This window comes from Stenella coeruleoalba (genome assembly GCF_951394435.1).
Source record: "Stenella coeruleoalba genome assembly, chromosome: 6".
Lineage (NCBI taxonomy): Eukaryota > Metazoa > Chordata > Mammalia > Artiodactyla > Delphinidae > Stenella > Stenella coeruleoalba.
This window is the reverse complement of record NC_137151.1, coordinates 59,118,622-59,141,506: the sequence shown is the minus strand read 5'-3', so window position 1 is coordinate 59,141,506 and position 22,885 is coordinate 59,118,622. Positions and strand designations below refer to the sequence as shown.

Below are 22,885 nucleotides of genomic sequence, written 5' to 3'. Positions count from 1 at the left end.
GATACGCCATGGACTTGATGTTTCTCTCCTGCCTGTTTGAGGACTTGGTCTTATTAAATATCCAAGTATTAGTTAGGGTAATGCTAGCACTGGAACTAATAAACCCCCATAACATTGAGGCTTATCCCAATATTATATTTCATGCTCAAGCAATACCAGAAACTGTATTTCTATGCAGTGAATAATTTCCTCCTCTTGGTAATTCAGTGACCAAGGTTTCCTACCTCTGGGGGCTCCCCTATCCCATAGGACTTACAGACCTGAAGCCTTGGAAGCATCTGACTTATGCCATGGGAGGAAAAAGAGAGAATAGGGAATCACACACCTGCTTCTTGAAGGCTTTGGCCAAGAAGAACTATTCATGACACATGACCATAGCTAGATGCAGATGAGGCTGAGTAATGTGTTCTTGGCTGGACAGACAGACACATTCTAGCAACAACTCTACTCCATGGAAGGGAGAACAACAAATTTTGGTGACAGCAGCTATTTCTATCAATCCTTTCTCTCGTGAATCTTCTTTCTTGCCACTTTCATTGTCTCTTTTTCTTAAGCTACAAATATGCCCGTTCAACTATTTTGAGCACTTGCTATGTATATTCAGGTAAGGTGCTAAGTCCTGGGAATATTCCCTTGCTTTTTTCTCCATCCCACATTGTAGTTATTTCCAGTGGATTCCCTCTTTCTTTACAGCCTCCTGGCAAATGAGTCTAGTTTCCAGAACTTGAGCCACTGCCTCTGCAGGATGAAATATCAGGCTCCTACCCCCTCAGGAGCCCAATCCCAGACCTTCCATCTATCAGGCAACTCCTTGAATTGGTATCTGGCACATCGATCTCAAACTGTCCTATCTAAACCCTGTACTTCTCTCTGATCTTTAAGGCTGTTCCTCATTCCTCCGTGCATTTGAACTGCTGTGCCAAGTGCTCCTTTTCCTGATTTCCATTTTTCCTTAAATTATGTCCATTTAAAAACAAATATAAAGAAAATGGAGAGAAGAGTGCATGTGTATAGTTTCCATGAGGAAGGAAAGAGGAGAGAAGAGGCAGGCAAGAAAGCAAACATTAGGCCAGAAAGTGTCTGGTATCAGCAACAAGGTGATACTCCAAGCTTCTCAGATCAGCCTGGCATAGGGGTGGGGCTGATTCAAAATTATTTGAATACAGAGCCGGAACCGAGGGCCACTGTCCAGCTGGCCATCGGTGTGGAAGTTAAGAGGAGTTTATGGTTCTGGAAGGAACTGTCATTTTTAATATGCATATATTTGAAGTAATACAAGAGTATTATAAATGTTTAAGATATTATTTAACCTATTTCTTTCATATTCTGAGAGTCACACGTATTTTGAGAAGCAGATATTTTTCTTTTATTTTTTTAAACTTTATTTATTGTATTTATTTATTTTTGGCTGTGTTGGGTCTTCATTGCTGCACTCGGGCTTTCTCTAGTTGCACCGAGCGGGGGCTACTCTTAGTTGCGGTGAGCAGCGTCTTACAGTGGTGGCTTCTCTTGTTGAGGAGCACAGGCTCTAGGCGCACGGGTTTTAGTAGTTGCAGCACGCAGGCTCAGTAGTTGTGGCTTGCGGGCTCTAGAGCACAGGCTCAGTAGTGTGGCACACAGGTTTAGTTGCTCCACGGCATGTGGGATCTTCCCGGACCAGGGATCAAACCTGTGTCCCCTGCATTGGCAAGCGGATTCTTAACCACTGCGCCACCAGGGAAGCCCAAGAAGCAGATATTTTTCATATTAACATACACAGAACATACAAAAACAAAACACTAAACCTGACATTTAGCTAGATGACTCTTATTTTCACAAATTCATACAATCTTCACGGCTCAATCCAACACACACACAAATACACACACGTGTGTGCACACATACCCACGTACACACAAATGACTAAATGTCTACTTTAAGCCTTAGAAAGTTATTTGAATACAGAATGCTGCAGTGATTCTACTACCTAATTTTAGTATTTTATTTATTTAAAAAATTTTCCTATGGTACAGATCTGATTTATTTGTGTGAATATTTTTCATCTTTTAATTTAAATATCTGGGTAACCATCAGCGGAGCTGCCTGTTTCAATGAAAATTACTCAGGTTTTACTTTATTTCTCAAATCAGATGCTTAAAAGCCAGGGGAGTTTCAGTCTTTTCTGATGCTATATAATCTATCTGATTCATTTTGTTACTGACTACTCTTTTGATAGATAAAAATACAGCTAGCCTATTAGTTAACTGCAAGTCCCAAGAAAAGGATAAATAACACATGAGCAGTCTCTACCAACACCTCAGCATGGCGTTTAACAGCTGCCCAAAGTACTGTATAATCTTTTGGAAGGCTTAATCGTTCCCTATTGCACTTTTCAAAAGAGAAGAGTAGTTATTAATCCTGGTGTTCACACAAAATTTTCACAGTAGATCTTCATTGAATAAATAATGCTGTTTCCTATAAAGATTTTGTTTTTATGTAACACTTAACTGTTTGAGGTTAAACAAATAGTAATGTGCTAGCAAAGAGAAAAACTGTATTTGGTAAAGAAAACCACATTTTAGGCTGTATTAAACTGTACATTTAAGTGGTGGTTTTGAGGAAAGAAAATAGAAGTGTCTTTCTGGAGACCATGAAGTTCCCCTTTTTTATACAGTGAGGTTTCTTCCCCGCTTTTCTTTCTCTCTTAAAAGAAAATCCTTATAATAGTTCAATTAATCATGTTTTATCTTTCTAAAGTGTGTTATTACTCAAATGCGTGGGAGAAGCTGGCTCTCAGCAAAATGTAACAGACTGTATAGCACACTTTTTCTTTTCAATCATTGGCCCCTTAGAATCCTATTTACATCTTTTGGAACAATTAGTTACCTATCTAATATTTTGTTTCCAACAGAATGACTACCAGGCACTGTCATAATTAATTTTAACTTTTGGGGGACTTAACGATTCATTCATTTATCCAATTCCAAAGTAAGTATGAGGTGGCATTATAAAAGATATATGCATTTAGAACATTAAAATGGAAATAAGATGATTAAAATAATATAAAGGGAAAGAGAAATGATGGTACTGAAATTCTAAACTCGTACAGCTTTTTGTAAGATTAAAAAAAGTAACTATAAGTAATGAAATAACTGTCACTTTTGAAACAAAAAAGATATGAAACCTTTTGATTTCTCAAGAGAGATCCATTTTTTTCTAGAAATGAATTATAAATATGTATATATAATGCAAATATTTGCAAAAAAATGACACCAAACAACATAAACATTGCATTTAGTTTTATGAGGAAAGAATGCAAAAACATGCTTCTTATATCAATCCAGAATGAAAGCTTAACGCTTGAATCTGAAATGCTAATGAAGTAAAAATATTTTAATAAGAGGCCTAACCTGATGGATCTTGAAAAGTGGCTTATTTTAATCTAACTTGATGAGCAATATGGCTAAAGATACTCAGAGGAATGGACATCTACAGACTTAGCACATCCAATTATCTTCTTATAATGTGATTTGTCCCAGCCACCAATGTGACACAAATTTAAGGAGAAACAGTTCAAGTCTGGGCAAAGTTGGGATTGTGTGCAGTCTGCGTGGACTGAATGGAGATAAACATAATATGAATTAGATATGCAGAGAGTAAAGTAAACATTCTGTTGTAGAAAAAGGAATCCTAACTTGCCTAACAAGGAACCAACTCAATTCTGATAGGAGTAAGCCCCCGTGGTGCTATGTGTAGACCCATCCTCAATATCTTAGACCTTTCTGACTGAGATTCTATAATTCTTTTTTTAAAAGTTTTTATTTTGAACAATTTAGACATATTGTAAAAATGGAGAGAATAGTATATACCCATCACCCAGTTTCAATAAAAATCAACATACATCTAACACTGCATATAACCAGACTTTCTCTCACCTTTCCCTTCCCTCACTCTGGATTTTATTGGAGCCCACCTCAAATATTATAGCGTTTCATCCACAAATATTTATGTATCTCTAAAAGCTTAAGACAATTTTTAAAACATAAGCACAACATCATTGTCACATCTAAAAACAATACTCGTCAACAATTTCTGCAATAGCTTGTCTCCAAGATGGCCACAGTTAATTCCTTCTTTCCACACGCATGCCATTCCCCTATCAAAATGTAAAGACTAATTCTCTACTTTTTTGAATCTATGCTAGGCTATGACTGTTTTGGCCAGTAGTATATGACAGGAGTAATGCTATACTACTTCTACTCCTTGACTTTAAGAGGATTAGATATTTCTGCTTCTCTCTTGGGAGTACTAAACATCCACATAAGACATCTTACTACCCTGTTAGCTAAAAAAAAAAACCGTATGGAGAAGCTCCAAGGAAAGGAAAGACCATATGGAGAAACCATATATATGTAAATATGATTATTATATTATTTATATTATATTACATTATATTATATTATATTATATTATATTATATTACATTATATAGAGAGAGAGACCCATTTGTTCCAGCATCTTAAGTGAACCATGCCTTCGAACTGTTCACACCAAGGTACTGGACATGTGAGAGAATCCTTCCTGGATACTCCACACAAGCTCAGCCACCAACTGATTATGACTGAGAAACCCCAGTTGACACTGTGTGGAACAGAAGAATGGCCCAGCCAAGCCCTGCCTAAACTTTTCATCCATATAATCATGAATAATAAAATAACTATTGTTTTAAGCCACCATGTGTTAGCTAATTTATTCTAAGGAGAAGATAACTGAAACAATACCTTAATATTATCAACATCCAGGCAGTGTTCAACTTTCTCCAATTGGTTCATATATGTTTTGGTTATATTTGGTTCGTTAGATTCAAGATTTAAACAAGTAACTCAAGAACAGTAAAAAATAATGAAATTACTTTATGTAAATATTTCCCATTTTATCAGCTACTTCTATAGAAAGTATCTGATGTGATATGGTAGCTCTGTATGGATAGGTTATTTGAGCAAAGATTACTGTCCCCATCACACAGATGATAAGAAAAAGATCCGAAGAGATTAAATGATTTACCAGAAAAATTGTATCCAGAATTTAAACCCAGCTTTTCAAATTTAAAATTTAGGGCTCTTTCCCTTATTCCAAACCTGGTTGAGCCTTCAAAGATTGTAATTACCATGATTGGCTCTAATAAGACTCATTATTGGAACCATAAAGAAGCAAATGCTTCTCCACTCCTCATTCTTACACCCGGACATGAATTTATTTCTGAAATGTGTCCTTCCTCTCTGTCTCTGCCACCTGGTTCCTAGTACAGGATTTCCTGATCTCTCCTCATTTACCTATGTTTCTTAGTACCGAAGTCTTAAGGGATCTCTAAGCCTCTCTACTCCTCTTTGCTTTCTCCTCCATTCCACTGCCAGATGCATGTATTTGCAACTAAACTTGGCCACCTCAACCTCCTTGCCTAGTAAACTAACAATTCTCAAACCAACAACCACAGAAAGGAATATTCTCAAATGTCCATGAGTGCTCCTGGAAAATCTTAAAAATTTGTCTCTCTTGGTAAAACCTAAAACAGTACAATAATCTTCTGAATCAATAAGATAATCACTTCATAACAGAGTACTGCCATCTACCTGATTTCAGTGCCTATGATGGCATGTGGATTTACGAGAGTTCATGATACCAAAGCATGCTGTATAAATAAGTTTTTGAAGTCATTTGGCTAATAAAATTTGTGACAGAATTGAGTGATCATATAACACAGTTATAGCCATGAAGAAGCTGAAGAACCTATATCATAAGGTTTGTTACCATACCAGTTACTAAAAATGCATTGTCAAAACACACTCCATTGTTGTATGTACCAAATTTCAGTGGTTCAGTATTGATAGGTATGTTGGAAGTTAACAAATGAACTACATTTCTGATCCCAGTTCCAGAGATAATTTGATTTATTACTTAATATAGAATTCAATAATGCCTCAAAGTTAAAGTCAACTCCAAGTAAATAAAAAACTTTTAGAGTATTAAGTAGCACCACTTAAATGGGCTTTCAAAGCCTAGTAGGAGCATAATTTGAATTAAAGGTTAGATTAGATTATCCTAATACAGCAATAAAATCTTTGAAGTTTGTAATTCTATTCTGACTACATACTTTTTGCAAAAAAAGCATTGAGGTTAGAAGAGAGAAAATTATTTTACCTATTAGATCAAACCACACATAATAGCCAAAGTTCAACCATTTTTGACCTACAGATACGTCAAATATTGACTTAGTGATGGTAGTATGAATTCACTGGTTTTGTAAATATTTTTGTAAATCATTTGTTTTCATTATTTGTCCTTGTATTAGTTCACTAGGGCTACCGTAACAAAATACCACAAAATGGGTGGCTTAAAACAATGGAAGCTTATTCTCTCACAATTCTGGAGCCCAGGAGTCCAAAGTCACGGTATTGGCAAGGCTGGTTCCTTCTGGAGTTACCGGGGGAGAATTTGTTTCATGCTTCTCTTCTAGGTTCTGGGGCCTGCCAGCAATCCTTGGTGTTCCTTGGCTTGCATCTCTATCTGCCTTCATTCTCTCTGTTTGTCTTTGTAGCATTCTACCTGTGCGTCTTCCTGTCTCTGTATCCAAATTTCCCTTTTTTTATAAGGACTTCAGTTATTGCATCAGGGCCCACCCCAAGCCACTAGAACCTCATTTTTATTTGATGACATCTACAAAGGTGCTATTTCCACATAAAGTCACATTCACAGGGATTAGGACCTCAACGTATCTTTGGGGTCCACAATTCAGCCCACAAGAGTCATAGTAAGATGTGTAAGCTTGAAAAGTTTCAACCTAGTTTTATTTTTGTACATATTTACCTACCACTATAAATAAGAATAATATAATCATCATTGGAGTTCTGCCCTACGTATCTTTCCCTTCAAAAGGAGTCTGTATTTTATTCAAACGTGAGCAACGCTAACCTAAGGAGAAAGCCTGAGATCTCTATCATGTCACATTAGGTCTTTTGCTGCCATCCTTCACCACCACTCCCTTGCATTTAATCCATCAGCAACATAAGGCAGCTTATAATTCCTGAACACACAATGCATTGTTTTATGCGTCCCCACCTTTGTTCATTCTGTTTCCTCTGCCTGTAATGGCCTTCCCATTCCAACTTCATCACCCCTACCACTTCCTACTCGAAGTCTCAGTTCAAGTGCCATCTTCGCCTAAAAGTCCCCTATGATGACGCCCCACAGCGCCACCACCAACCCCAGGAGCTGAGTGAACCTCAGCAAGGCTCTCATTTTCTTCTTCGTCTCTCTACCAATCGACAATAAACTGTGATTTCAGGGACAGTGTCTTCCCAGTTTTTCAGTCTCCACTCTTAGCACAACAGTCTTCTAACTGTGAAATGAATGTTTGCATATGTGGGATGGAAAGAGTTCCACCCACAGTTTTTAGTTCTCAAGGGTAACTCCAAGGTGCTGGATGTATTCTAACTTATACTTCTGCTAAAACAAGTATTCAAATAGTCCCGTCTGGGAGATAGGTATCAGAAGTATGAAACTTAATCAGGAAGCAAGCTCAGACAATATCCCCATATTTAGAAATAATTTTTTTTGTTCTCTTTGGATGATTATATACTCTTTTTTTTTTAATGAGAGAAATTTGTGACTTCAGGGATTTGGGAAGATCTCAAAAATGTAGTCATGTTGCCAGAGTAAACTGAGTGCACAGAGAATAGGAGAAGGAACTGAAAGATAGAATGTGTCCATATTTTAGATGAGCCAAAATAAGGTTTCGGATTTTACTTTCTACATACTGAGTAGTCCCCGGTTTTTGAGAAAGGAACGTTACACAATGACGTCTTATAAGATGATCCATTCCTTCCAAACCAAAATATCATACATTGGTTTCTATATTAAGCATAACAGGATAGAGTTCTATCAGTCTGCACTTATCAATTGATAGATTATCCAAACATTATTCTTATTTGGATATTGGAAGTTAGATATAGATATAGATACAGATATAGATATAGATCTTGGATTCTAAGGATTTTTAGTATTTCATAAACAGTGAAGTCACTTATTTTCCAGAGTTCTCTTTGACTAATAATTCCTGTCATTTCTCACAACTTAAAATAATATTCCTTTTCCACCATATAATTGTAGTTCAAATTTACTCTGGGCTTTACTCTCAATTCTTTATTATGTTTTTCAAAGCTAATTAAATCAGTTTAGCTGTTACCTAAAAACAGCTTTGTCTATTTTAACTGAACTGAGGTTATATTTAAAAGTCATGTTTCACTTCATTTGGGGTTATTTAACTTCTCAAGTTCTTTTTAAGATAAGAACAGTAACTCGTATGTGAAAAAACGTATGGTATATGACAATGAAAATGAGACTTAAAATTGAAATTTGCCGTGATAATTTATTATTAGAAACAAGTTAAAATCTACATGGAAATTTTCTACTGGGTAGTGTCACACTTCAAGTTTAGCTCTTATTTTTTCAGATAAACTAAGACTCTAAAAGGTGAATTCGTTTAGTCTACCCAATGCTTTATTAAGTAGAATGAATCTTAGAGTTTAAGTACCCCTTGATGGCTAAGAATCTTGCAGCCTCTCCAGGTCAATATTCTGAATATCTCCTTGCACCATTCTTTCCACATGATTCTTTAAATGTGATGAAGGAGTTCAGGTGAAAGTATATTTGTCCCAGAATATAAAATAATCCAACCTTTTAGGAAAAAGTCTCCTTTGTGTTTATTTTAATCCCATGTCCCTTTTTTTCTAATGTTAAAAACAGATTTGCAGGTGGGAAATTTTAATTAAAGATGTGAATGAGTTGAGTTTAATTTATCAAAGTTTAATTATAAATTAAATATATGTAAATTAAATATGACCATGAATCCAAGTAGACTATTTTCTAATCATTACAGCCAATCCTTTCTTAAGTTTGAAAACAATTATTCATGTATTAAACTGATTTTATGATTTTCTAAAAACTGCTATGTATTTTTATTTCTGAGTAGTAGTATGTTCCAAAGGAACCAGTAACCCATTCCTTAGTATCTCAGTGACAATATTCACTATTTTTTAGTGAAAATTATATTTATCAAGAAACACCAATGAGGTTTTCTGGGGTCAAATATACTGGATGGTAGGGGCTTATATGGGTTCCTTTAAATGTACATACTTCACAATTCCATGATTTTTTTCTAGAAGATTTTGCTGTATAATTGCCTTAATATTTTTATAGATTTGGAGATTAAATAATCACATTTTTATGTAGTGTATGATTCTCTTTTCTGTATTCAGGTTCTCTCTTTAGGAGCAGACGTCCTACCAGAATATAAACTGCAGACACCACGCATCAACAAGTTTACAATATTGCACTACAGTCCTTTCAAGGCCGTCTGGGATTGGCTTATTCTGCTGTTGGTCATATACACTGCTATATTCACTCCCTACTCTGCAGCCTTTCTCCTCAATGACAGAGAAGAACAGAAAAGACGAGAATGTGGCTATTCCTGTAGCCCTTTGAATGTGGTAGACTTGATTGTGGATATTATGTTTATCATAGATATTCTAATAAACTTCAGAACAACATATGTAAATCAAAATGAAGAAGTGGTAAGTGATCCAGCCAAAATAGCAATACACTACTTCAAAGGCTGGTTCCTGATTGACATGGTTGCAGCAATTCCTTTTGACTTGCTGATTTTTGGATCTGGTTCTGATGAGGTAAGAGCTGCTTAAGAATCTTATTTTCTGAAAGATTGAAGTTATAAAAATGAAGCTATTTTAACTGCAAAAACAGCGGTTGCTTTACAAACTTTCTATGTCACACAGATAAAATTCATTTTCAATTGGAAATGCTATAAAATGAAATGGAACATTTTTGCCATTGCAAATAGTTCACAGTTCTTTCTATTTTTGCTAAGAAATAGTAAAGACTATTTATCTTTTAAACAACAAATTAAACTTTGAGACAAGTGTTTCATAGCACATAGCACATTCCCAGAATGTGTAATTTCTACATATTAACTTTATGGATATAAAACTGTCAAAGATGAAGATGCCTCTTTCTTTCTTAACTCATAATTGTGGTTTGCAAGAGCAGGGACTTGTTTTATGTTCAAATTATGTGTAAGAGGCATCTTCTGAAATGTTTTATTCAAAACTCTCTCTTAAATAATACCTAGGTTGGGGACTTCCCTGGTGGCGCAGTGGTTGAGAGTCCGCCTGCCGATGCAGGGGACACGGGTTCGTGCCCCGGTCCGGGAGGATCCCACATGCTGCGGAGCGGCTGGGCCCGTGAGCCATGGCCTCTGAGCCTGCGCATCCGCAGCCTGTGCTCCGCAACGGGAGAGGCCACAACAGTGAGAGGCCCGCGTACCGCAAAAAAATAATAATAATAAATAATCATAATCATAATAATACCTAGGTTGGAAACTATTTCTTGTGTCCCCACTATCTTATAAAGTTGGAAATTTCTTAAAAATATTATTTCACCCTATTATTTTTTATTTTAAATATTTACTTATTTATTTGTCTGTGCCGGGTCTTAGTTGCAGCATGAGGGATCTTCGTTGCCACACACGGGATCTTAGTTGTGGCATGTGAACTCTAAGTCGCGGGGTGTGGGATCTAGTTCCCTAACCAGGGATTGAACCTGGGCCCCCTGCATTGGGAGCGCAGAGTCTTAGCCACTGGACCACCAGGAAAGTCCCCTAAAGTTGGAAATTTTAAGGAAATCTGACAAGTGAATGTGCATATTCTGGATAGAAAGTCCATATTTTTAATCAGATTCTTCTCAAAGTGTTCTTTGATCTAAAACAAGTTATGTTCTCCTAAAATCTCATCCAATTTATTGCACTAATTTTTTGTAAATAAATTTCCTGGATTCTATAACAAAGTTTTACAGAAGGTGTGAAAGTAGATCTAAGGGATTAGATTGAGAAAGATAACCTGGGTGTGTTGAATTTTTTAAATTCAGGGTCAGGAATTCCCTGGTGGTCCAGTGGTTAGGACTCTGTGCTTTCACTGCCCTGGTCCTGGGTTCAATCCTTGGTCAGGAACTGAGATCCCACAAACCACGCAGCGTGGCCAAAAAAAAAAGGAAGAACTAAAATTCAGCGTCCTTTTCTACCTAAGAATCAGTCAGTGCCTCACCATCGTTTTGGTTTTTTTCCAAGAGGAGATCAAATATCATAAATGCCCTCTGCAGATGGTTGCTCCCTAACCAATTAGCACTTGAGGACAAGAGAATTCTCCTCAGCCAAAGGAAACAATAGGTTTAGAAGTAAATTCTCTCCCACAGAGCATGCCCATCTAACTGTGGATGAATTAAGAGCAGGGTAATGAAACAATATATTCTTCCTGGATTCTACAAACCTTAGACAAAGTCTCAAACTTGACTTTCTGCATCTATAAGGATGATAATATTACTTTCCCTGCTTAAGTTTTTTTTCTTAATTTGAGACTCTAATGAGATAATATATGTAAAACTCTAGCAAAATACTCAAAAAAAATCAGCTCCTGCTAAACTAGTTGAACTCTTAATGTTAGATATTCCTAACTTTGGTTTTTAATTAAAAGGCAAGAAAGTGAAATACTTCTTTAAACAATATTCGTCTTTATGATTTTCTTACAATGGGTGAATCCATGTAATTACACCAAATAAGTTCTTATTGATAAATAGAGTAAAACCTCACTTTCACATTTTAAGATATATACACCAGCAGCAAATTAAATTTCAGCTTAGTGAAATGAAAGAATGGGTAAACAGTAAATAGGCAGACAAGACTGTTAGGGGAAGTTGATTTACCAATGATATTTAATCAATAGCAATCAAACAAGTGAGTATTAGAATATGCTAATTATTCTAAGATGCAGCACTTGATCAGTTTAATTTCAATTACTATATCATCACTTGAAAATAAAAGTTTATTAAAGTATGTAATTCAAGTAATCACTGTTTCAGACAGAACTTCAAGTGAGCTGAAACAAGAGAAAATTTATGTGATTCACATTAATATAGGATGAAATAGTCTTGGGAAAAACTGGTGTCTGGATCATCTTTCTCATGTAGCATAAAGGAAAAGATGAAGTTTGCCTCAAGTAAAGCAATTCCAATTCTTCACTCTGATTTGTATAATTTCCCGGATTCCTCCCTGTTTCCAAAGCTGCTCCTCTCTCTTTTGAAATGTGATATGATATGGGAAGGATCCTGGCTTTGGAGTCAGACACACCTGGGTTTGATTCGCCTTTGTGCCTCTTACTTGCTGTATTTAAGCAAGATATTTAATTCATTTAGGACTTTATTTCTTTTCTGTAAAATGGTGAGAGGTAGGTTCTTGTGATTTCTAAAAATAAAGCAGCATATATGAAGAGACTAGACCAGTAGCAGGTAGGTAGTACTTGCTTACCAAAGGTTACTTCTTTTCTCCTTCCCATTCCTTTGGATTAAAGTCCCTGTTTCTTAATGAAGTCTCCCTTTAAAAACGTACATGTTACCACATTAATCCATAAATATCTAAATTATTCAACAAGATTTACTGAGTAGATTTATTGAGATTTATTGATAGACTATCGTATAGTAGTTATTAGATTAGCTAGTTGCAGCTAGGAATCCTGAAGAAAGAGACAGAAAGGAAATGTTTTGAGGACAGTTATTATCTTGCAAAGCACAGGAATTTGGGGTATGTGGTAGGGAGAAGTAGGTCTGCATCAAGGATAGGAAGTGGAGGGGTGGGTCTGGAAGGAGCATAAAGAATCAGAGATGAAACTTCCTGGTGGATGGACCTGGGGCTACTTTTACCAAACTACAGCAACTGTTTACTTAAAATTCTGAAATATGTTAACCCAAATAAAGGGGGAGGGGAGCAGGTTGGGGGGCCAAAAGAGCTTTTTCTTCCTTTGACTCAGTATTAAAAGTGGACCAACCTGCCCAAAATGACAGGTCTGAGAAGTTTGATGGATGTCTTGGGTTTCTTGTGGATTGGCTCTTAGGGCTCCAAAAGACCATGACAAGTTATGGTTTAGGATTCACTCACTGACCCAAAAGATGTTCCTTCTCTTTGGCACACATTTCTTACCAGCTGTTCTCCATGTGCTGGGACTTTTCTACCTCTACGTCAGTGTTTCTCAACCAAGTGTATCACAGGTACCCTAGGATGAATCTATAGTTGGTTTTCCGCTACTGTCTGAAACGTTTTGTTGAGCTTAACTTTATAGAATTTGCATTATGAAATCAGTAGGTATTTTGAATGTGTATTGTCAAAGAGTGTCTCCCTAGCCACCATCCCCACCCCACCCTATCCTACTTTAACGGTGTTCTGAAACTTGACAACTCACAGATCTCACAGGAAATGTTCAATTCTGCAAAGGGTCTGAGCACCCAATTTGAGAGATGTCACATGACAAGTGAGGTCCTCAGTTGGTGCCACAAGGATCAGAGGTACAAGAGCAGATGCTGCGATCACATAGCAACACTCTGTTATGTAAGATGGCTGTCCAGGGATCCTTAGCAAGTGTGTATTAATTTGTTTAGATTATAAACAAAAGTAAAACATAAAATTTTAAATGTTATCATAGAAAACTTGTATCCCCCTCCTCCAAGAATATGTCTGTGAAAGTAGCCAAATTTGGGAAACACTGTTCTAAATGATTTTCTCTCTCTCCTTTTCCCCTCTTCACTCTGAAAACTTCAGAATCCCTTATTGTGAAGGTTGTTCTAGAACTGCAAAATTAAGCTAATTTCCTTCTGTAGCCTCTAGTGTGAATGGTTAATTTCTTCTCTAATAAAAAAAGTACCCATGGATAACAACAACAACGAAAAAGAATCAGCTATGAAGGGTAACAAGACCAGTGACGGATTGGATTACTTCATACATTCTTCAAGAGTGACAATGAAGATACCCCTTTTACATACAAACCATAACTATAATCAGGATTTTCAGGATGTAATGATATTTCAGAATAAAATTTCCCCAAAAGTGTATAATATACCATATTACAAGAGTATAAAAACTATTCAGCATTCATTTTTGTTTCTGAGAAAAAGAGAAAAGAAATGCTTCCAGAGAAAAGAGATCTTACATTCAAATGGACTAATTTGGAAAGTTTCATCATATGAATATGAAAAAAAAAAACCTCTTTGGATTTTGGCCCCCAAATTAAGTGACAAATTCTAAAATCATTAAGCTAGAGGTCACTCTGATGAGGGGTAATCTAGTCCAGGGTTTTTCAAACTGGGGTTTCATGGAGGTGCCCGAGAGTCTCAGAAGCCCTCAAAGGTTGACAGAAGACAGGCTGATAAGACTCAGAACCATCCATCTCCACTATACAAAGAGTAGCTTGATTTTATCTGCTTTACTGATTAGAGTTTCAAGTAAATTTTCAATAGTTTTAACAAGAATTGACCTAATTCATTTTGCCATTTCTAGAAAAGGTTATGGTAACTCCCTTCTCAAGTAGGTTCATTCATTCAATTAGCATTTATTGGAAAAGCCCTAAGTGCCAATGCACTAGACTCTGAGTTTATAGAAAAGAGTGAGACAAGGACCCCACTGCCTGAGAGCTTGCATCCTAGACTGGGAGAGCAGCGGATGAGCAGGTAGAGTACTATCTGATAACAGCTTTAATAGTACTATATTCAAGGGGACATGTGAGCATGGAAGGGGAAGTTTCTGATTACCAGTGGAAGTTTTCCAGGTAGAAAGGGTAGAAAGGTCATGCCCATTAGAGGCATGGAGCTATAGAGTGTTGGTTTCCAGCCCTATCAGAGCTAACATAACAAATATTTTATAATGCCCCTTTCTACTATTGTTAAATAAAAGTCATAGATAATATAGCTTTCTTACATACATAATTTCACAAATATAATATATAATGCTCACCTTAATATAAAGGAAAAACAAAAGAAATGTTCATAATAAAATACCTAGTAGAATATGTAAATGCTTCAGGCATGTCTGCATAAAAAGATATAATGAAGTTATCAGATGCTTGTACCTACTGATAATGAGAAAGTCCATATTTAAACAATAAATTCAATATTAAATGGGATAGTGTTAGTTTTCTTTATATTTGCATTTTAATAAAGGGTTGCATAGAATGTGTGCACTTATAAATATTGATATATATGTGTGTACATGCATTTGTACAGATAGATATGTTTATATGCATATATTAATATTTAGATAGCTAGAAATACTGTGACTGTGATAACTACAAATGTTTACTGATATAGCTGTGCTATATACCATATAGTATACAAATACCACAAGACCTGTTGTCATTGAAAATGAATAGTGGCAGTAACTGGGCTTGCCTATGTCATTAATACTAATATCTTCCTGATGCTAATGCCATCTGGACAGACCAAGGAAAAGATTCTCTATTTCTTAATTTTTGCATCATCAAGCATCGTGCCATCCATAGCAAATTACCTCAATATCATTGATGCGAAGGAACAATATTATTGGTTCAGTCTCCAGAAAGTCAACTTTTCATTATCTGCCTCAAATTTTTCCATAGTTTGCTCCTCTGTGGCAAATTTTACTTTCAGAGATATTAGTAGTTAGAATCTAGAGCTCCCTGTTTAGTTACATGCTTCATTAAACTCTTCCTCCCCTGAAAATTAGTAGTATTCTTTTGATTAATTACTTGCTTTGTTGACCTCTCTCCTTCCACACTTCACTGCTATTTTTTATGAATTCTGAATGCAGGCAAGGCCTTTGACAGAAAGTTCATAGAAAAGAGGAGTTTCAGCTCACATTGATATGTTTGCTTCATTAGTCTGATAGATGAATCATGGAATGGATACAAGGAAAAACGTAGCAGGCCTCTGTATAGAAACTCTGATCATCTTGTCAGGATTCTTTCCGAACCTGATCTCTACAATAGTTGTCATTAGTTTGTTGGAAATGAATTTCTAAAACATTAGACATACTCATGTTCAAAGTTAAGTGACAAAAAACATTTTGAAGACCTGCATGCATATATGTGTCTACACATAAAGTCTCTTATTAGATAGTTCTTGGGAATTAAGGCAGAAGTTTCCATTGGCTTGTACTTGAGGCTACTGGTCATGTCTCCAAAAATCTGTGCCATGACAAGTAAAGACACACAGGATCCACAATGGAATAATTTTTGAACTAAGGAAATATAAGTGTATTCCATCAAAAAATTTTGCATTAAGTTCATCACTTATCCATTATTTACATGTGATCCACTGATAAATTTTGCTAAAGATGGCATAAGATACAATTTTTGGTTAAATGTTTCCAGAACAAGTCAAATTCCAATTTTAAAAATATAACATAACATTCATAATTGTTTATTTACTGTAACATTTGCCTAATACTATTTAGAATCATTTGATAACCAGTTTTCCATGTTACTATAACTAAAGAGAAAGAGGTCAAATTGCAGCAAAATAGAATGTTAATTACAAAACAAAATAAAAATAAAAGTGTCTTGACAGTAAAAGCTATTAAATAATGGAGGTTGTAAAATCTTTTTATTTATTATTTTTAAAATATTTATTTATTTGGCTGCATCAGGTCTTAGGTCTTTGTAGCGGCATGCAGGATCTTTTTGTTGTGGCGCGCGGGCTCTAGAGCTTGTGGGCTCAGCAGTTGTGGAGGCTTAGCTGTTGTGTGGGCTTAGCTGCCCTGTGGCATGTGGGATCTTAGTTCCCCTGCCAGGGATCGAACCCACATCCCTGCATTGGAAGGTGGATTCTTAACCACTGGACCACCAAGGAAGTCCCTAAAATCTTCTTTTTAAAAGCCCATTTTTGGAGGAATTTGTGAGGTTTGGTACTGACTAAGAAAGGCTAAGCTACGTGTCCCCCCCGCAAGGTTTTTTACACACTCAAAATATAGCTCTTTGATTGTAGTAGTGAATGTGTTTTAGAAATATTGAAATAGTGTGACTCAAGCTGAACAAAACAAATAGAAACTAGTTTCAATACTATTGAGTTTTATTGGGCAATTTATTGAATGATGAATACAAGTACCAGAACTTAGAGGGAATAGAAATGAAATCTAAAATAAAACATGAGTGTGGAGTTATGAAATGTATTACTCACTAAGTGTTCCCTTTTCCCCATTTGTACCCAAATATTACTTGACAAAGAGGACAGAATGATGGATTAAGTAGAAAGTTTCAATGACAATTCATCCTAACAACCTGTAGGCAAAACCAAAGATCACATACTTATATTTCCTCATTTATAAAAGAATAATTCTATCCACTTACTATAGGCAAAGATTTTAGGGAGTAAACCTCTGAAATAAAGCATTTTAAATGTAAGGTATTTGAAAATGCTTACTAAAAAGAAAGAATTATTTTTCAAAATTATTTTGAAAAATTCTTGAGCATGAGATTTTCTCTCATTGATGATGCTTTCTCAGTTTAACTGTAACCAAACTTATTCTTAAGTAGAGAGTTGTTTAATACTGATAAGAAGTCACCTATTCTAATTTTAGCTCTTCAAAAAGAATTCCGCTTACATTAAGAGAGAATGCCTGAACTATTATGAATTGTCTAGTAAAAAAAAAAAAATCACACAGTTTTCTTGAGTCTGGGTCTAGTATCTAACATAGTGACAAAATTGTAGTTGTTTAGAGTATATATTTTTAATTAAGGTTCAGTTAAGAAAGTCATACTTAATAAAGGAAACTAACTTTTACCTCAATATAAAAATAAAGTACCTAGGGCTTTAATGAACTATGGATGTGGGTACATTTTTTAAAAATTGAAATTCGATGATATTCATCAGCTACTCAGAAATTTGAATAATTAAATTTTCAGAGGAAGAATCATTTTACATTTTTTGAAAATTCTGACAAAATGAAAGTCAAGTAGGCCTTCTTTACTGTGGCATTCAGGAAAAAAGAGTTTGAAATGTCATTCAATCACAGTGAAGGAGTTGAATTTTGAGATGACATGGGCACTGATGAGGTGGAGAGTTGACCTATTAGAGTTTATTATTATCTCCTTTGCTATATATTCATGGGCAGGACTGGAAAACAGTTGACCTTGTTTCAATCTACTGCAAAATAGTTAACCGTTTTCTAGATCTTATTTATTATCATGATGTCTTTATATTTTATAATAATGATTACACTTACCTCCAGTGAGCTTTTATGCCTTTTCAATCTCTACCAAAAGTAACAATAAAGACAATATTTGTCTACCAGTGAAAAGTTCAATAAATACCACCTAAGAGAAACTTCTTTATCTCTACAATTTAAAAGTTGTTGTCATTAGTTTAAGGATAGTTTTATTTCTATTTTCAAAAAATGAAAAAAAAAACGAAGGTAGATTTTCATATGTCTGGGTATTACATGAAATTAGATATACTGTGAGATAACCATGCATTCTGAAGATATTCTAATCAGCCAACAACTACAATTATAAGGTAGTTGTTGGTCCCATTTTTGACTTGCAGATAATACACAAAGATAGTAGCTCGTTGAACTAAACTATGGAGACTAACAGTCTCCAACAAATCTGAAAGAGGAGATGGATCATTTTTTAGTCTACATTTTCTGAGATTTTGGTGCAATCACTTCTCTCTGTTGTGTAATCTGGGGCAAAATGCCTTAAATCTTTAAAGAGACATTTAAAGAAGAAGAAGAAAGAGTTATTGCAAGCCTAAGTGTCATCTACAAGATGTGCTGTACACAACTGTAGCTAAGGAAGAATGCCCAGGCATGTTAGCAGCATCTTGATAACAACAGAAAAAAGCCCAAGTCATTTGTTACATTGTCAAACTAGCATATGTAGTTATGCTTGGGTACAATACACGTTACAGAATCACAAGAGAATGGCTTTGACTGTCGAGGTCAATATTCATTCATCCTTATGATGCAGCTGAAAGTAATCTCTCTCCCCGACCCTTACCTCTCCTTCTCCCTTTTCTTTTCCATCTCCCCCTCCTTCTGCAGTTATTTTGTGTCAGCTGGCTTGAGACTTCAACATGTACCTTATTTCTTAAACTTTTTTGGTCCAGAAAAGAGGTCATTTGTGTATTATTATATATTATATTTATTTATCTTAACTTACTGTCATCTAGGTTTCACCTCATTCTGACATAACTCTAGAAGAAACACCAGAGGTTTCTTTGGGGGGAAGGCAAAAAGAAGGGAAGTGGCATATACAGCAGATTTGATTCCTTTTCTTTTCATAATGTCATTTTACTCTACCATCTTTACAGCCAGAAGAGTCATTAGTACTTTTTATCACAATATGTTATTAAAACAGCTTATTTGTTTTGAAGCATTTCTCTTCGTTAACCAAATACCTATAGAAATGTCATTATATGTGATTTATTTTGAGGTTCAGAAATATTGTTCCAGCGAAAGGCAGTTTTGATAATAAATCAAATAATAATAACCCTCAAATATTTCTGATTTCTCAACACAAGTAAATAGATAACCAAGCTAGGAGGAAAAATAAACATGCAAACTTAAGCTGTGAAATGTAGAAATGGAGTTACGCTGAACCAGGGTGATTTCTGTTACCAGAGTCTGAGTAGTCAATGAATATAGATGACGTTCTTGTCTTTAAAAATCCCTGCAATTTCCATAGGGAGCTGAATGACCAGTGTCCAAAAGCGTCCATTTGAAATTCCAGCTATCAAAGTAACACGTTTGGAAAATATGTAGCTCTGTCAACCCATTTTACAATATAAAGTTCCTGCTTAGTGATGGAAGCGAAAGTGTGTGGGATATTCAAATAAAAACACAGTTAAAATTTACTGGGTATTACCTACAACCCTAGAAGGAGTTATTATTATGACCATTTACAGATGAAAAAATTGACACTTAGAGATTAAGTAAATAACTTGTCCAAGGTGACACACTGGTATGGAAGCAGAATTTCAGACCTAAGTTTGTTCTGAAGTTCTAACTTATAACTGCTAAGCTGAAACACTGACAATACAAGTAGTGGAAAGTTGACATCTCTCCCAGGAAAACACCTCATACTCACTTAAACTCACCATTCATTCTTTGAAGAGATATGATTTTAAATTTGTGATGAAGAAAACACTGTTTCCCTTATTGCACCCTGAAAAATAATAACTCAGCTTTGGAAACAGAGAAGACTCACCTCTCCACCCATCCCTAAATGAGCAAAGACCAGAATCCAATTGTGATAAGAACATCTCAACTACACAAGCTCCTCTCATCTCTAGAGGATTTGAATACTAACTGAAAAGAAGTCAGGGGAGGCTGAGAAATCTTCCCTTCCCTTGTGTCCACTCTGGCTCAAGAAAAAAAAACTATAACACTTATTATAGAATGTTAATGAAAATATTTTCTTGATATTTAGAGCTCTTTTTCCACCAAGTCAATATGAAGATATAGGGTGATAGTTATACCACATGTTATTTCTTTAATTAAAATATGTGTTCTTAACATAGACGGATGTACTTTGAGAAATAAACAACAGCAATAAACACATAAAATGACTCAATAATTGATCAGTAAACACCATGTAACTATGGAATAATTATATGCCCTGTGAATTATATAGTACTTATAGTTGACATTATTTAGGAAACCCAAGAAATGAACTTGTAATTTGTACTTATCAGATTTCAAATCCAAACAACCAGTTAAGTATCCTGTTATTATATAGAAGTGTCCTATCATTAGATACCTGGTCAGTAATAATCGTGCAGTTAGTTACACATATCATACCCCAAAGCAAAACACATAATATCATTGGGATATCAAGAAGCAATTTATCAATTCAACACATTTAGGAAGAAAAAATGAATTTAAATATAGTACTTCACGCATGCATGCAGTCATCCAATATGTTTCCCAGTTGCCTTCTTGACTAGCTCCTTCGCATTATTCAAACCCTTCTAAACTCTAACGTCAGCCCCCCAGCAAGATTCTCTTTGGTCTTCCTTTCTAAAGTGGTCCCCATCCCAACCCAAGCCCCTGAACATCCTCTATCATATCACTCTGTTTTACTATCATCACACTTTCCACTCTCTGAAATGATCTTATTACATGTTTATTTTAAAAATATGTATCTCTCCCCAACAGACAGTAGCCCTTGTTTCACTTCATAAGACACTTTGTCTAGTAAATAAATGTCTTTTTCTATTATAAAAGTAACCATGACTGTTTGTTCAATACTATAATCCCAGTGTGTGGCCCTTGGTAGGCCCACCAGTAGCACTCTGGAATGTTTGTTGGTGAATGAATGATTTACTGAGTATTCATTATGTGCCAGGCATGTGGTTAGAGCATGAAACCAAGCAGATAGAGCCTCTGTCCCATAAGTCTTACATGCCAAGATACTGAATTAATGTACTACAAACTTTCAAGGTACTTTCCAAAGCAGGTGTAAAATTTAAAAAAAAAAAGAAACAACTAACCTTAATACTTAATTCAAATACATAGTCATCTTCAGTGCTACCATATTGTTGTAACCTGTTTCTACTTACTTTGCTTCACAGGAACATACACTGAATTGTTTACCAACTGTTTCTGACCATGCACATTTATTTCCACAGACAACAACATTAATTGGTCTTTTGAAGACAGCTCGACTCCTTCGTCTTGTGAGAGTGGCCCGAAAACTTGATCGATATTCAGAATATGGGGCTGCTGTTCTAATGCTCTTAATGTGCATATTTGCCCTGATTGCTCACTGGCTGGCTTGCATTTGGTATGCGATTGGGAACGTAGAAAGGCCCTACCTGACTGACAAAATCGGATGGTTGGATTCCTTAGGACAACAAATTGGGAAACGTTACAATGACAGTGACTCAAGTTCTGGGCCATCCATTAAAGACAAATATGTCACAGCACTTTATTTTACCTTCAGCAGTTTAACGAGTGTAGGATTTGGGAATGTGTCGCCTAACACCAATTCGGAGAAAATCTTTTCAATTTGTGTCATGTTGATTGGCTGTAAGTAGATTTCTCTTTTGTTATCTATTAGGATAAAATAATATCAGAAAATTGATATCTCTAGAACATTCAGAATAAGGCAAAGAAAAAAATTATAGAAAGTTGTAGAAATAATAGGATTAAATATACGGGTATTATATTCTATCAGATCTGATTCTCTCTGTGAAGGGGAGACACCAAAGGTCTTTCATGACCTCAGGAGCATAAAACTGGAATGACATGGATCTTGGGATTCAGGAACTGAGACTTGCAGTTTACGTTTACTGATGTAAAAACATGTCTGTAATTTACTACTAATGGTTATTTTCTGTTTCAAGCTGAGGCCAGATTAGAATGGGAAAGACTAGCTTACATTTACGTATCTATAGATATAGATATATAAATATCACCCTACTAATTATAATGTAAGCTAACCTTTCATACATATGCACATACATACAAATATATATATATTTTTTCCCCCTGTCATTGACTAAAAATTCCTTTCCCTGTGACATTATGTCAGGGACCTAAGTGACTGCCCTTTACCCTACAATGGGTAATGACATGAGCATCATTTATAAGGTATAGTCTTTGGAATAAGAAAAAAATTCTGTGTAAAACTAAAGATACTTTAATATTAATATATTTTTAAAAAAATCACACTGTGGAACCACTAAAGATAACCTTGCTGATAGCAGACAGCAGTTGACAAAAGCATGATGGATTTTTAAAGCTTGAAAAAGAGCATCATCCTTACATTGCATACAAATTAGAAAGTAGATCCAGAGAGTTAATTTTTAAATGTTAACATGTTGTCTAATAAAATGTGCTTAGATAAGCTTTATTTATGAAACTTAAGTAGATTCACCCAGTTTACTGTTCACTGTATTTAAAATTTACTTTTCATATATGTGTCATGGTGTTTTTATTTTAGTAAGATTGTATAGGCAGATAACATTCTATTTAAATAACTCA

The 22,885-nt window shown here is 35.4% G+C and overlaps 1 protein-coding gene across 1 annotated transcript in view; it reads left to right on the top strand.

The window, feature by feature from the left end:
- KCNH7 (potassium voltage-gated channel subfamily H member 7) overlaps window positions 1-22,885 on the top strand; it is a 453,303-nt gene that overhangs the window by 377,594 nt on the left and 52,824 nt on the right. Inside the window, exons 6-7 of the mRNA XM_079924588.1 lie at window positions 9,294-9,719; window positions 21,529-21,928. Coding sequence (XP_079780714.1) covers window positions 9,294-9,719; window positions 21,529-21,928 — 826 coding nt within the window. The remainder of the gene's footprint in view (window positions 1-9,293; window positions 9,720-21,528; window positions 21,929-22,885) is intronic.